Source organism: Eutrigla gurnardus (genome assembly GCF_963514095.1).
Source record: "Eutrigla gurnardus genome assembly, chromosome: 8".
Classification (NCBI taxonomy): Eukaryota; Metazoa; Chordata; class Actinopteri; order Perciformes; family Triglidae; genus Eutrigla; species Eutrigla gurnardus.
Window position 1 is genome coordinate 2,399,402 of NC_139922.1, and position 12,723 is coordinate 2,412,124.

The following is a 12,723-nucleotide window of genomic DNA, read 5'->3' on the forward strand; positions in this document are numbered from 1 at the left end:
TAAATGTTGCCTTGTTCCCAGAATCAGAGAGAGGGAGGAGAGGAGAGGGGAGAGGAGGGAGGACAGGGGAGAGGAGGGTGAACAGAGGAGAGGAGAGGGGAGAGGAGGACAGGAGAGGGGAGAGGAGGACAGGAGAGAGGACAGGGGAGAGGAGGGAGGACAGGAGGGAGGAGGGACGAGAGGAGGGAGGACAGGGGAGAGGAGGGGGGGCTAGAGGACTAGAACCAGGCCCTGTTAGTACTTCTAGTGTGACTGACTCGGCTGGAATGACTGCAGCTCAGCTGATCATGTAAACAGACTTATTAGTTCAGATCATCAGAGAAGAGTCGCCCCCTGATGGCCAGCAGAGAAAGTGCAGTTTTACTTTTCAGAACCGGAGGTTAGAACCAAGTCGTTTTGATGTGTTCGTTTCATTTTGTTGTCATTTTAATCCAAACTCTGACGTTGAAAACGAACCAAGTGGTTTTGTTGCCTAAACAAATCTATGTATTTGTGTAGCGTAATTTGTTTTGTTGAATGCTTTTCTGGGCTGAAGCTGCCATTTTTTAAGACAGGGAGCTGGCAAAGAATAACTACCCCCCCCCCCCCCCCCATGGTGGCAAGGGACCCCAGCAAATCTGGCTTTAAATGTTGCAATGTAACTCTCTAACATGGAGGAATTACCCTCCTCTCTCTCTACACGGTTCTCACTTCTCTTTCTTCTCATGCCAAGCCCATCACGAGTGGGAGAGAGGGGAGACTGAAGAGGAGGGAGGGGGGAGGGCTGTGGAGATAAAGTGCGAGACAAAGAGACGAGGCATGAGTCTTCTTTTGATGTGCCATGGTGTTTGATGCCAGGTCCCTCCCCCCCCACAGTTGCCTCCCTAAAACTCTGTCACAGACTGTCTCAAACGAGCTGGATGAGCCTCGGAGACGTCTCCGACCCTTAATGAGCTCCGAGGCTGGTTTGAAGTTGGGTGTGAGCAGCAGAGGTGTACACCATGTTCAAACCGTGCCACGCTAGCTACCCAATAACATCTGTCATGGGTGCAGTGCATGATGGGCATTTAATAAGGCTCCAATTAACACGGGGGCTCTTGTTGCTCCACACCCCGCGGCGTCACCACTGATTCACTTATTGCTGTTCCAAAGTTCCACCAAGGCGTCCTCGAGTGCAACCACTCTGAACCGCTGCTGGATAAACCATCCATCCATCCATCCATCCATTTTCTACCGCTTATCCTGTATTTAGAGTCACGGGGGGGGGGGCTGGAGCCGATCCCAGCTATCATTGGGCGAAGGCAGGGTTCACCTGGACAGGACGCCAGTCTATCGCAGGGCCGACATGTAGAGACAAACAACCATTCACGCTCACATTCACACCTACGGGCAATTTAGAGTCATCAATTAACCTATCCCCATGCATGTCTTTGGACTGTGGGAGGAAGCCGGAGAACCCGGAGAGAACCCACGCTAACACGGGGAGAACATGCAAACTCCACACAGAAGGAACCCGGGCCGAACCCGGGCCTACCCTACCCGGGAATCAAACCCAGGACCCTCTTGCTGTGAGGCGAGAGTGCTACCCACTACACCACCGTGCAGCCCCTGGATAAACCAATAATGGAAAATTATGTTACTGTAAATAATATAGGCCCAAGGCTTGATTTACTCAAGCGTATCATGGCCTAGGCCTTTATTGGAAGGAGGCCAGAATTAGAGACAGGCCCCTATTTCTATTTGAGCAACACGGACTACCAGTAGAATGAATAAAAACGAGATTTTGTGTCTATTTGAACCTATAAAATACTAGGTGCTCCGCAGCTGCCATATTACGGTAAACAACATTTGCCGCTTGCCAGTATTGCACGCTTGGTGGGCTGCCACTAGGAGGATGATTGACAGGCGCTCTCCTTCATACAATCACACGCACACTTCATGGCTGCACCTGATTGGACGATCGCTTTCACAGCTGTCCTGTCTGCTCCCGGATTTCAAACCGACCAACATGGTGGCTCGTTTGGAAGCGTTCTCTTATTTTACGACAATAGTTCACCGAAATGTGTTTCTGAAAACATTTTATGCGAGAAATAAGCTATGCAGTCTTTATTTTAGATCGACAACGGTCAGTTTAAAAGATTTTCGAGAGCTTGCGGGAGGCGGCGGCGCTCTGTCTCCGTCCCTCAACTCTGGAGTGTGAGGCTGTACTCACGCGTCGTCTGGTGTTAGCTGCACTGGCTCATTAGTGAACTGTGTGTCGAAGTTTTCGAGACCGTAGTCATCAGTGATTTGAGGTTTGAAGGGCGGCGTCATCTCTTTCTTCTCCAGCTGAGGAAACATAAAAACACAAGAATGTGTTAGAACAACAGTTCTTACTCCATAATGGAGTCGGACACCATGTAGAAAACATCACATGCTCTAAATGAAAACTTCCTGGAGTTGCAGGCCAATGATTTTTCTGCTGCTTTGATCAAAATAGAAACGAAGCTTTGAGAACTGTTCGCTGGCATTTGAAAGCACTGCAGGAAGTAAATAACTCTGCCTTATCAAACTAAAGGTCATAACCGTTGCTGCTTTAAAATCCTCCATTGTGTCTTATTTGGTTATTTCAGTATTATGTGAGGAATTACTGAAAGCAAAAAAACAAAACTCATTGACCTTGGAATGCAGTGTCTGCCTCTTATTATTATTATTTTATTATTATTATATATCGTACATTATTCATTTTCAATATGACAGAAGTATCTAATCTTGTTTTCTTATTGTCCACAAATTCAATTAAAAATGACCAAAACCAATGAAGTTAATGTTACATCTTCCCTTTCTAGCAGTGCAAGTCAGAAAACCTGCCATACTCATGAGGTGAGAAGTCAACCAGCTCTATTCAGCTGCATGATGAGACGGCATTAGCTGGATCACAGGTAGGACAGGTAGGACCTGCTGCCTGTCTGAATGCACCTGTAGGTGACCATATGCTCCTTTTTTGTAAACGGATGCTTAGTTACTGTAATAGATAGTGAGCTAGCTAGCTAGCCGGCGTGCTATCAACCCAGAATGAGCAGGGGATCACCATTTATTCCACAGCTCTTGTGTTTTGAAAAAGGATAAAAAGGGAAGTAATCTTCCAAACTGCATACCAAGTATCTGTGTCATGTTGTCCTTCCAGCAGGTTCCTGTTGGGCCCAAGTCTGGGTGCTATGTTCAGGTTGGTTTTTAGTGGGTGAAGTACACACATCATCACCATGAACACACACATCATCACCATAAACACACACATTGTTGTTTATTCAGACCAATGCCACATTCACCACCCTGCTGCCAGAAGCTTTATTTCTGGAGGTGAACCGGGACACAAATACACCGTTCAGTACAGTGTCACATATAGTTTAACAGATCCACTGAGCTGCATTAACCAGCTAACCGGTTAACCAGGCTAACCAGCCATCCAGTTAGCCATGGGGTTCCCCTCCCCCATCTGCCCACAGGCCATGTCACTCTCTTACCCCTTTTCCACCGAGGCATTTTGAGGGCCGGTTCGGAGCCGGTGCCCAATCGCGAACCAGTTCTTCCTGTTTCCACAGACAAAGAGCCGGCTCTCGGCCAGGAAAACTGGTTCCCGAGCGGCCCCAACTCCTTGCTGGGCTGGAACCGGCCCCGGAGAAGGTCTTGCTTACGTTAGGGGCTGGGGGCGGGGTTAACGCTCGAGGCAACGGGGGAAAATACGCCGCTGCAGAGTTTTACTAACGTTACTGTTCCCGGTAAGTTTCACTTTTAAAATGTTTCACCTCGTTGCAAACCAACGACACATTTCTGTTTAGTTTACCAAGCTAGTGATTACGTGTGTAACAGCAGCAACTAGTGGCTTTGCTTCCTCGGGTAATGTAAGCTGACCGGCTAGCTAGCCAGCTAGCGTGATATTGCTAACAACAACGTTAGCATGCCACTTTCTGACTGCCGTTGGCTCACTAAACGTTACCAACTACCAACGTGACTTAACATCTGTGTTCGCAGCGTCGTGGACACGTTTGTGATTAAACCGCTGTTCTCTCGTTTGTGTTTGTAGAGCTGTCGGACATCGACGATATTGAACGGAGGTCCAACCTGCAGATGACTAAACATCAAACACTCCGATCTATTGATCACACACTGTTCTACACTTTAAAACATTTTGTGATTTTAGTATTTTGTGTATTTTATTGTTATTGTATTATTTGCCAAAATAAACACTTTTTCTGAAGAGACATGTCTGCTATGCTTAAAATGAGCGCTGCGGGGAAACCTCAGACGTATACAGTGACGTAATGACGTGGCTCTCTGGGCTCTCTAGCCGGTGGAAACGCAAACAGGTTCTCAAATGGTTCACAAGTTGAACCAACTGCGAACCAGCACGGGCACCGGCCCGGTTCCTGAACTAGGTTCGCGTTGGTGGAAAAGGGGTATCAGTGACACGTACCTATGAACTCCAGATTCAATTGTGATTGGTCAACTGCAGTACCTGCTTCCTACTGAGCTGACCAACTGGGAGTGTACCTCTGACTGAGAAGTCGTCCTGAGCTCACAGGTCTCCGCACCAAGCCCTACAAGAAACGGCTAAAGAGACCCAGCTCACCTGGTCTCCCCCTTTCAAAACACAGGGCCCTAGTTTCGTGGCGCAGCGCAGGGTGCCGCAGGGTGGCGGAGCCGGCGTAATGCAAGTTTCGACCAGTGAAGCCTTGCGCACGGGCAGTTTGGTGGATCGCCTGCACCAAGATGGGTGTGGCGGCGCAGCAGGGGGAGGCGTCACAGATTAAGCTTGGTGCAGCGGAAGTTTCTTGGCAAAAAGCCTCGCCGAGACTGTGGCGAAAGCCTGCCAGCTCCAACCTGGTCTACTCTTGGCGTAAGGCGAATTACAGCTGGCGGAGTGGCAGTTTGGCTGACCGGCGCGCAGTGCGCACACGTCACCAAGACCTCACAGGCAGGTTTCCACAGTTCCAGGCACATTCAAATGCAATAAATAATCACAACAAACACTATTTAATGCAACTAATTGAATCAACACGTGAATTTATATCTATATAGATTGTCCCGTCACATCTGACGTCAGATCAAAGGCGGATGGCACGCGTAACGGAAACTCAGCCTGACTGAATTAACACAGCTGAAACTTGGACCTCTCGGACCAAAACATCTCCCTCTCTCTCTCTCCTGTTTTTCATACCTATCCACTGCTAATAAAATGCGTCTATGCCTGAAAAAATCTTTAAAAAAAGCCTGTTGTCCGTGTCCGTGTCCGTGGAAACTTTGCCGCGAGCTGGAACCAGAGTTGGGGCTGCAGCTGGTCTGAGCGGCACGCGAGGTCCCGGTGTCCCGCCGTTCTGATGTTGGACGGGGAATCCGGTGCAGCTGTGGAGCGCAGATAATGAAGACGGTGATGATGATGATGAATGGCCCGGCCGGCTTGTGCAGGCACCGGGTTCTCGCCACTATTATGTCTACTGCTGTGCGCCCTGACCCTGTTTTGTGATAGACATGCCTAAAATGTGCCTACAATTTCTATAGTGATATAATATCGGCATTATAAAACTTGCAAAGTCCAGGCGGACACACCCCGCCGGCGTGTCACAGGTGCGCTGCGCGCTGACTGTGCCTGGTCTACAAAACTAGGGCCCACAAGATCACCTCTAGTCGAGACGCAGAGCTCACTAGAAATTCCTCCATCCACAACTCCAAGGACAGCAACTTTCCTTCACAGGAACCTGAAAACAGCAACCTTTCTTCAAGCACTGGTAACAATCTGGGCATAGCTTAGGACAAAAACGGAATGTGATGACATTAATGTTTCCAAGTGATTTTCTGTTTGATGTATTGTTGAGTTAAGTGTGTAACTTTAGTTCAGCTGTTAGTGATCTAGAACAGACAGTTTGTGTGCTCACTAATCCAACTTTCCTAACGGCTCTACATATATTACAATAACTATATACATGTATAGAAACCTGTTCTCCAAGCAGGGCCACATGGCCTCCCAGAAAGAACACCCCCACTCCACATGGCTGACTGGTCGACACCCACAGCCGCCATCTTGTAACACACACACACACATACACACGTACAGTATTTAGTTAGATAGGCCACTTAGTGTATGTTTATTTGTTTATTTTTTTTTGTGACAGACAGGTAACCAGTCTATCACAGGGCTGACATGTAGAGACAGGCAGGTAACCAGTCTATCACAGGGCTGACATGTAGAGACAGACAGGTAACCAGTCTATCACAGGGCTGACATGTAGAGACAGGCAGGTAACCAGTCTATCACAGGGCTGACATGTAGAGACAGACAGGTAACCAGTCTATCACAGGGCTGACATGTAGAGACAGACAGGAAACCAGTCTATCACAGGGCTGACATGTAGAGACAGACAGGTCCACGATGCTGACACAAGGAGAACATGCAAACTCCACACAGAAGGAAGCCAACCCAACAATCAAACCCTCGCTGTGAGGCGACAATGCAACCCACTACACCACCGTGCAGCCCCTTTCTGAACATACTGCTGTGTTTATTAATGTTGCATAAGAATGAATGATATCAACCTTTTCTCTACAAACAATTTACAATTCCTCATATGCTAATAGTTATTAATTATTGGCATTTGAGTACAAACCCCTTTATATTGAGACTGAGTACAGGTTTGGTTATCCTCCCCTGGTTTCAGGGTTGTGTCCCGTTTATATGAATTATATCAATAATCCTATGCATATCAATAATTGTATTGATATTAATAATTATATATTAATAACTGCTCCTGCTAGTGCACCAGCAGCATCTTACCAGGCAAACCAGTTAAACAGGTTAACCAGCTAACCAGGCTAAAGCAGCTACAGCCGACAACTGGTGCTCTGACAAAAGTTCTGGTTGAAAGTGCGGAGTTTGTGTTCCTGCCTCCACACCAACAGCTGTTTGGGTCACGTACGGAGAGGATGTCATAGTGTCCCATTACAGACACGAGACGAGGAGGGGATGACCGCTCCAACACTTTGTTGGTTTTTGCATTAGCGCTGATGACACTGTGTGATTATGTGCAATACAAGTCAAACTGACTTTACTGAACAGGATCTGCCATGAAAACACAATGCTGGATGTCAAACGCTTCATCTGACTCAATGACGATTATTATTATCCAATTGACATGAAATGAATGTCTGAAAAATAAGAGGAAAGGAAGCTGGCACCCCATCACCGAGCCATTAACACAGTGTGTGATTCAGCCGGCAGAGTTTCTGTCCGGCTGGTTTCCATGGTTTCACATCCCTCATCCTGTTCACATTTTTTGAGAACACAAAGAAGTCAGAGGTACAAAGGTCTGCGCTGTGCTTTTGGTTGTTTCCTAAATGTAAGAATATGCACATTTAAATTAAAAAAACAAAACAGTTTCAAGCACGTTTATGGGAATCTGAAAATAGATAGCAATCAATATGTTTTTGGAAGGCTGATCCAGGTGCTGTCTGATAGCTAATATTCAATCTTCAGTCAAATAATTTTAATACCAGAAGGCTACATATCATTATGAATGTTTCTAATGCTTAATGCTGCCAGACTGCAACGACAATGTCCTTACGTTTGTTACGTAACGTGCATAGAAATAACTAGACTAACGTTTGTTTTCATGCAGGAAGTGAACAGCAGTCTCCTGGCTGAAAGTCCTGTGTTTGGATAGATGGCACCTAATCAGGGTGATACTTTTGGGTTGTTTAGTGGCATTAATCCCATCAGATTAAGAGAAATATGAGTTTTCTGGCACTTTTATGAATTTGTTTTTACAGATGAAACACCTATACCTTAAAAATGCACATGACAGCGAATAATAACTGGCCATGTTTGCAGGTGGAAGCATCCTGTCAACACGGTTTTGTTCTCTTTACACATCCATGATTCACCTCGTCACAGACACTCTTTCTACCAAGTCGGCTGACTTCCTCCTTGACCCATCAATCAGCAGGTAGCCCCTCCCCTAAAGCATCCCCTGCTTTCTGGTCTGTTGGACTCTGAATGGACCATAATATACTAAATCAGTGATCCTCACTATTTATTCCAGTAGAGCCACACTTACAACACAAAGTACACAGCAGAGCCACCTCGACTTCGAAATACCAAAAGCCATCTCCAACTAAGCATATCTGCTTACTTATTTGTCATCAACCTACAGTATACATGTAATCCAGCTATTATTTGGAGCCCTATGAAATGCCTTTTAATTTTTTACAATTTTAGAGCATTTTTTCCTCATCAAATGGTGTCTAATCATGTTGTTGATGAATCAAGGGCCCTAGTAATATTTTACCGTTGATGCTCGCGAGCCGTGCAATGATTAACACTACTAAATGAACATCATGCTGGACTGAAGACTTGAAGAAGACCATAAACTCATGTTTTCAATGTTTACTGAGATACATCAAGAGAGAAGTAAGACCATTTTCGCATAGACTTCTATACAATCAGAGAGGAGTTGCCCCCTGGTGGCCAGCAGAGGGAATGCAGCTTTAAGACCTTCAGCTTTGGCTTCACTGTTCACACGCTGAGGTTGCTGCCTGTGATGTGAACTCCACAGGGAGGAACCAGATTGCTGGGGAGGACGGCGGACATACGCTTCGCTCTGATTGGTCGCTTCACATCGGTTGACTGTGGTCACATTAATGGCTCAGATAAGGCCGATCATCACGTAGTCCAATCCTGAAAGCATTAATGCCTCTGGAATTTTCTCTCTCACACACACACGCACACCCACACACACCCACCCACACACACACACACACACACACACACACACACACACACACACACACACACACACACACACACACACACACACACACACACACAGGTGCTCTGATCTGGGAACCCATGGATCGCCATTGGCTTTAGGCTTTACCTTTTTCATGTGCCCTGATACTCCCCGTGTGTGTGTGTGAGGAATGATGGAGACAGGATGTGAGGGTCTGAAACTGACAGGGGCAAAGGTAGGCGCAAAAAAAGAGGGGGGGGGGGGGGGGTTGCAGTCTGATAGATGTGATGTCAGCATTGGTTAGTAGGAGTGATCTAATCACACACACATACACACACACACACTCGCGCAGTATCGATTTATGTTTAAAGTAAAGCCTTGAAAATATCCATGATATTAATTATGTTGGATTATTAGCGGAGTGCAATGAGTCGTGTTTGAAGGAAGAAAACTGATGTGTTTGTTAAACATGACCTCTCGTCAGATCAGTTTAAATGACCTCTTTACTTAACATACGTAAATATAATAACATGTAGTTCCACAGCTACAACCAGAGTAACCCTCAACAAGCTGCTGCTGCCACTTTCCTTTAACACAAAGTGTTTTCATTTATCAATTCATTTGGGTGGCTGCCAGTGTGCTGTTTACCTGTCAAGGAAACCCATCACTTCCTGTACAGACGTTTCTCATTCAGCAGCTCCAAGGGGAATAAAGCCTCCGTTAACTTTCATTAGCACTTCATTAATATTCATATTACTCCAAACTGTCCATTCTGTCCATCAAAATATAGAATTCTATGAGAAAATCACCCTATCTCAAACCTCAAACTGCTAATATTGCCTTTATTTAGAAACATTTGTGTTGAGAAGAATGCTGCTATTATTACAGAGCGAGATCCTGGTCTGAGGCCGGGACACTGAGACCTGGTTTCCTGCCTGGATGTGATCTCAGTGTCAGTGAAAAACAGTGAAATCCGCTTGTTTCAGCCGACAGTTCTCTGGCAGCGAAGAGTGGTGGATCTGGCGAGGGCATGAAAGACGATGGCAGGTAAATGATATTCAAACGTATCATCTCTTCAGAGAGAAGTGGGTCTAATGAATATTAATATGTGGTAACAACAGTTGCGGCGTGCCAGGCCTGTCAGGTCTGGAGACAGGTTTGGAGTTTGAGGGCAGAGAGCGTCGGAGCTTTGTCGACATGTTCTCCCTCCATGCTGCATGCAGCTCAGTGGCTGGGCTTGCTTTGATATCTCCCGTTCCCTTTGGTGGGAACTTCACAGCACCGAGGCAGCACTCATTAACACACTCTTCACATTGTTTTCCTCCTCTTTCATGCCTACTGAGGACCTGCCACCCCACCTAATCGTCCCATGGGGGAGCCGGCAACGACGAGGTGAGGGACGTGGCCCTAAGTCCTCTTTAATTAGCATTCACACTAACGTCTGTTAGCAGAGCAGAGTCCATGTAATTGGGAACAAGGCCACTTGCAAAGGATGTAGCGTTCAGAAGATAATGGCTTTATTCAGCATAATGTTTAAAATAAATTAAAATACAACATCTAGCATCACAGCTGTAAAGTATGATTTTAATCCTACCCCTGGGGGGAGATCATGTGTTCAGTTGTACGTAACTGTGAGATCATATGTGTTTATTTGTGTCCCTCGCACTAGATGCCACGGAGAGGAGGCGGGGCTTCCCTCCACGTAGACCCCAGCCAGGTCTCACAGCGGCTGAAATCACCACTATTGCTACTTTGTACATGTTGAAGTCCCAGATCCACCAGGAACCTAGACCCTGTCCTCCAGCCAGGGAGGGGAGGGAGATGATCGCGCTGGTCGTGAGGTGGGGGAACAGAGAGTGTCCAAAGAAGAGGAGAGTGAGGACATAAGCATGGAGGAGGCTTCCTCAGTAGGCATTAAGGAGAATTGTTCTGAGGATGGTAGTGAGGAAAGACCAGTTGAGGAGAGAGCGGAGGGAGTGAGGGATTTCAGGTTGCGGCGGCTGGTGACAGTTTTAGGCGTAGAGGGGAGGGATGTGGTGGACTTCATGGGGAGGGAGAAAGTCACAAAGTGGTGGTCGGACACGGTGAGCGGGGTAACAGATAATGCAGAGATGCCACAGGATATTGTGAAGACAAGGTCAAGTTGGTTCCCGGCCCGGTGAGTTGGTGGAGAGGGGGAGAGTGTAAGGTCAAATGTGGAGAAGAAGTCAATGAAGTCAGATGAGTGCAGCTTTCCCGGGTGGATGTTGAAGTCACCGAGGACGACGAGTGGTGTGCCATCATCAGGGGAGCAGCTTAGGAGGGCATCCATCTCATCTAAAAAGTCACCGAGAGGACCGGGTGGGCGACAGATCACTATGATATTGAGCTTGAAAGGAAGGGTGACAGAGACGGCGTGGAATTCAAGTGCAGATCGGGGTAGGTGGTCCAGAGGAAGGACCTGGTAGGACCACCTGGGTGAGATGAGGAGGCCAGTTCCTCCTCCTCGTCCTGTTCGTCTTGGGGAGAGTGAAAACGAGTAGGCAGTTGAAAGAGAAGCTGGAGTGTTTTCTGGGGTGATCCAGGTCTCTGTAAGGGCCAGGAAGTGGAGAGTCTGCAGGGAGGCATATGCTGAGATAGTGTCCGCCTTCTTGACTGCAGACTGGCAGTCCCATAGCCCCCCTAGTACTTCAAGTTCCTTACCGGTGGAGAATGGTGGGTAGTAGCCTCGAGTGATGGGTCTCTGGCGAAATCAATGTCCTGACTGGGATAGGACACATGGCTGCGATGGGAGGTGGTTGAGATGTTATGCCTACCTGAATGGATTTCCTCGATGGAGTCCCGCAGCTAGACTCCCTTGTCTTTGTACGGCTGTCTTTGTTCGGCTGTCCTGACGCTGCAGCTGGCGCTGTAGTGACAAGCTCTTAAGTGCTCGGTTTACCTCATGCGCAGACTGAGGCCCCTCCCTCCAATCAAGTTTATTGACTACAGCTGAGCTGGCTGAAGCTAGGTAATTGCCCACTCAGTAAGATCAGCTTTACAAGAATTTAAACAACAAGCTATCTAGACAAGACTAAATATTACAACTAGCTGTACTCACAGAATGCCTAAACCCAAATCTACAATTAGTTTCTGACTTACCAACAAGATACAAAGCAGCTTCCTTCCTTTCTCCAGACAAAAATGTAAAAAAAAAAAAAAAACACACACACACATAGGAGGGGTTCTCTGATGTGTACAGTAGTTATATGCAGGCGTGTGACTGTGAAATGACAGCTGTTCTCAGATCTGATTTGCAGTAAACAGGGGCGTGCAGTGTTTATTCTCTGTTTGTTGTTCCATTAGTTGTGACAGACCTCAGATCAGCTGTCTGTCAGGAAGTAACACATACCTGATCTCACAAACGGTGAACTCTGCTCATCACCTTCCACCTCATAGTGTATCTGTTTGAACTGAGTGATGAAATCATCCTTGATCACCTTCTCTCCTCTTTCTGATCTGAGGACGAGTTGGCCCTCTGATGTGGTTTGGCCCTCTCTGCTTGCCATTCCAGAAGCCCTGCCTGATCAGCTGCCAGTTGTTGTCGACCAAGATTCAGTAAAATCATATCGGATGTGAAGATCCTTTAAGGCAGGAACACACCGGCCCAACCGTTGGACGTCTGAAGCGTTTGGAGAGGCTCGGACGAGGTCGGGAACACATATGTTTGGTGTGTACAGCTACGTCGGAAGCTTTCGGAGCCGCGCGGACGTTGTCTGATCAGACTGAGCATACGAAGTCTGAGGAGGTGGGCTGTTGGGCGTCTGAGCCATTGGATACTCTGATTGGCGGTGTGCTAGCGAATCAGAGTATCCAATGGCGGAGCGGGTTTCTCTGTATTACTCGTTCCCTACTGAGACGACGTCTTCGTAAAATAATGAGCCCGAGAGCACACAACGCGAGTGTCACCCTAGCCAGAGTCATCTTTCCAGAAATGCCAAGTATTTAGTCCACAAAGGTCTTCTCG

At 47.1% G+C, this 12,723-nt stretch overlaps 1 protein-coding gene across 4 annotated transcripts in view; it reads right to left on the reverse strand.

Annotated features, from left to right (window-relative positions):
• prkcz (protein kinase C, zeta) overlaps positions 1-12,723 on the reverse strand; it is a 163,739-nt gene that overhangs the window by 4,098 nt on the left and 146,918 nt on the right. For all 4 annotated transcript variants that reach the window (XM_084015391.1, XM_084015394.1, XM_084015392.1 and 1 more), the window contains one exon: positions 2,192-2,307. In XM_084015391.1, the coding sequence (XP_083871517.1) occupies positions 2,192-2,307 (116 nt within the window). The remainder of the gene's footprint in view (positions 1-2,191; positions 2,308-12,723) is intronic.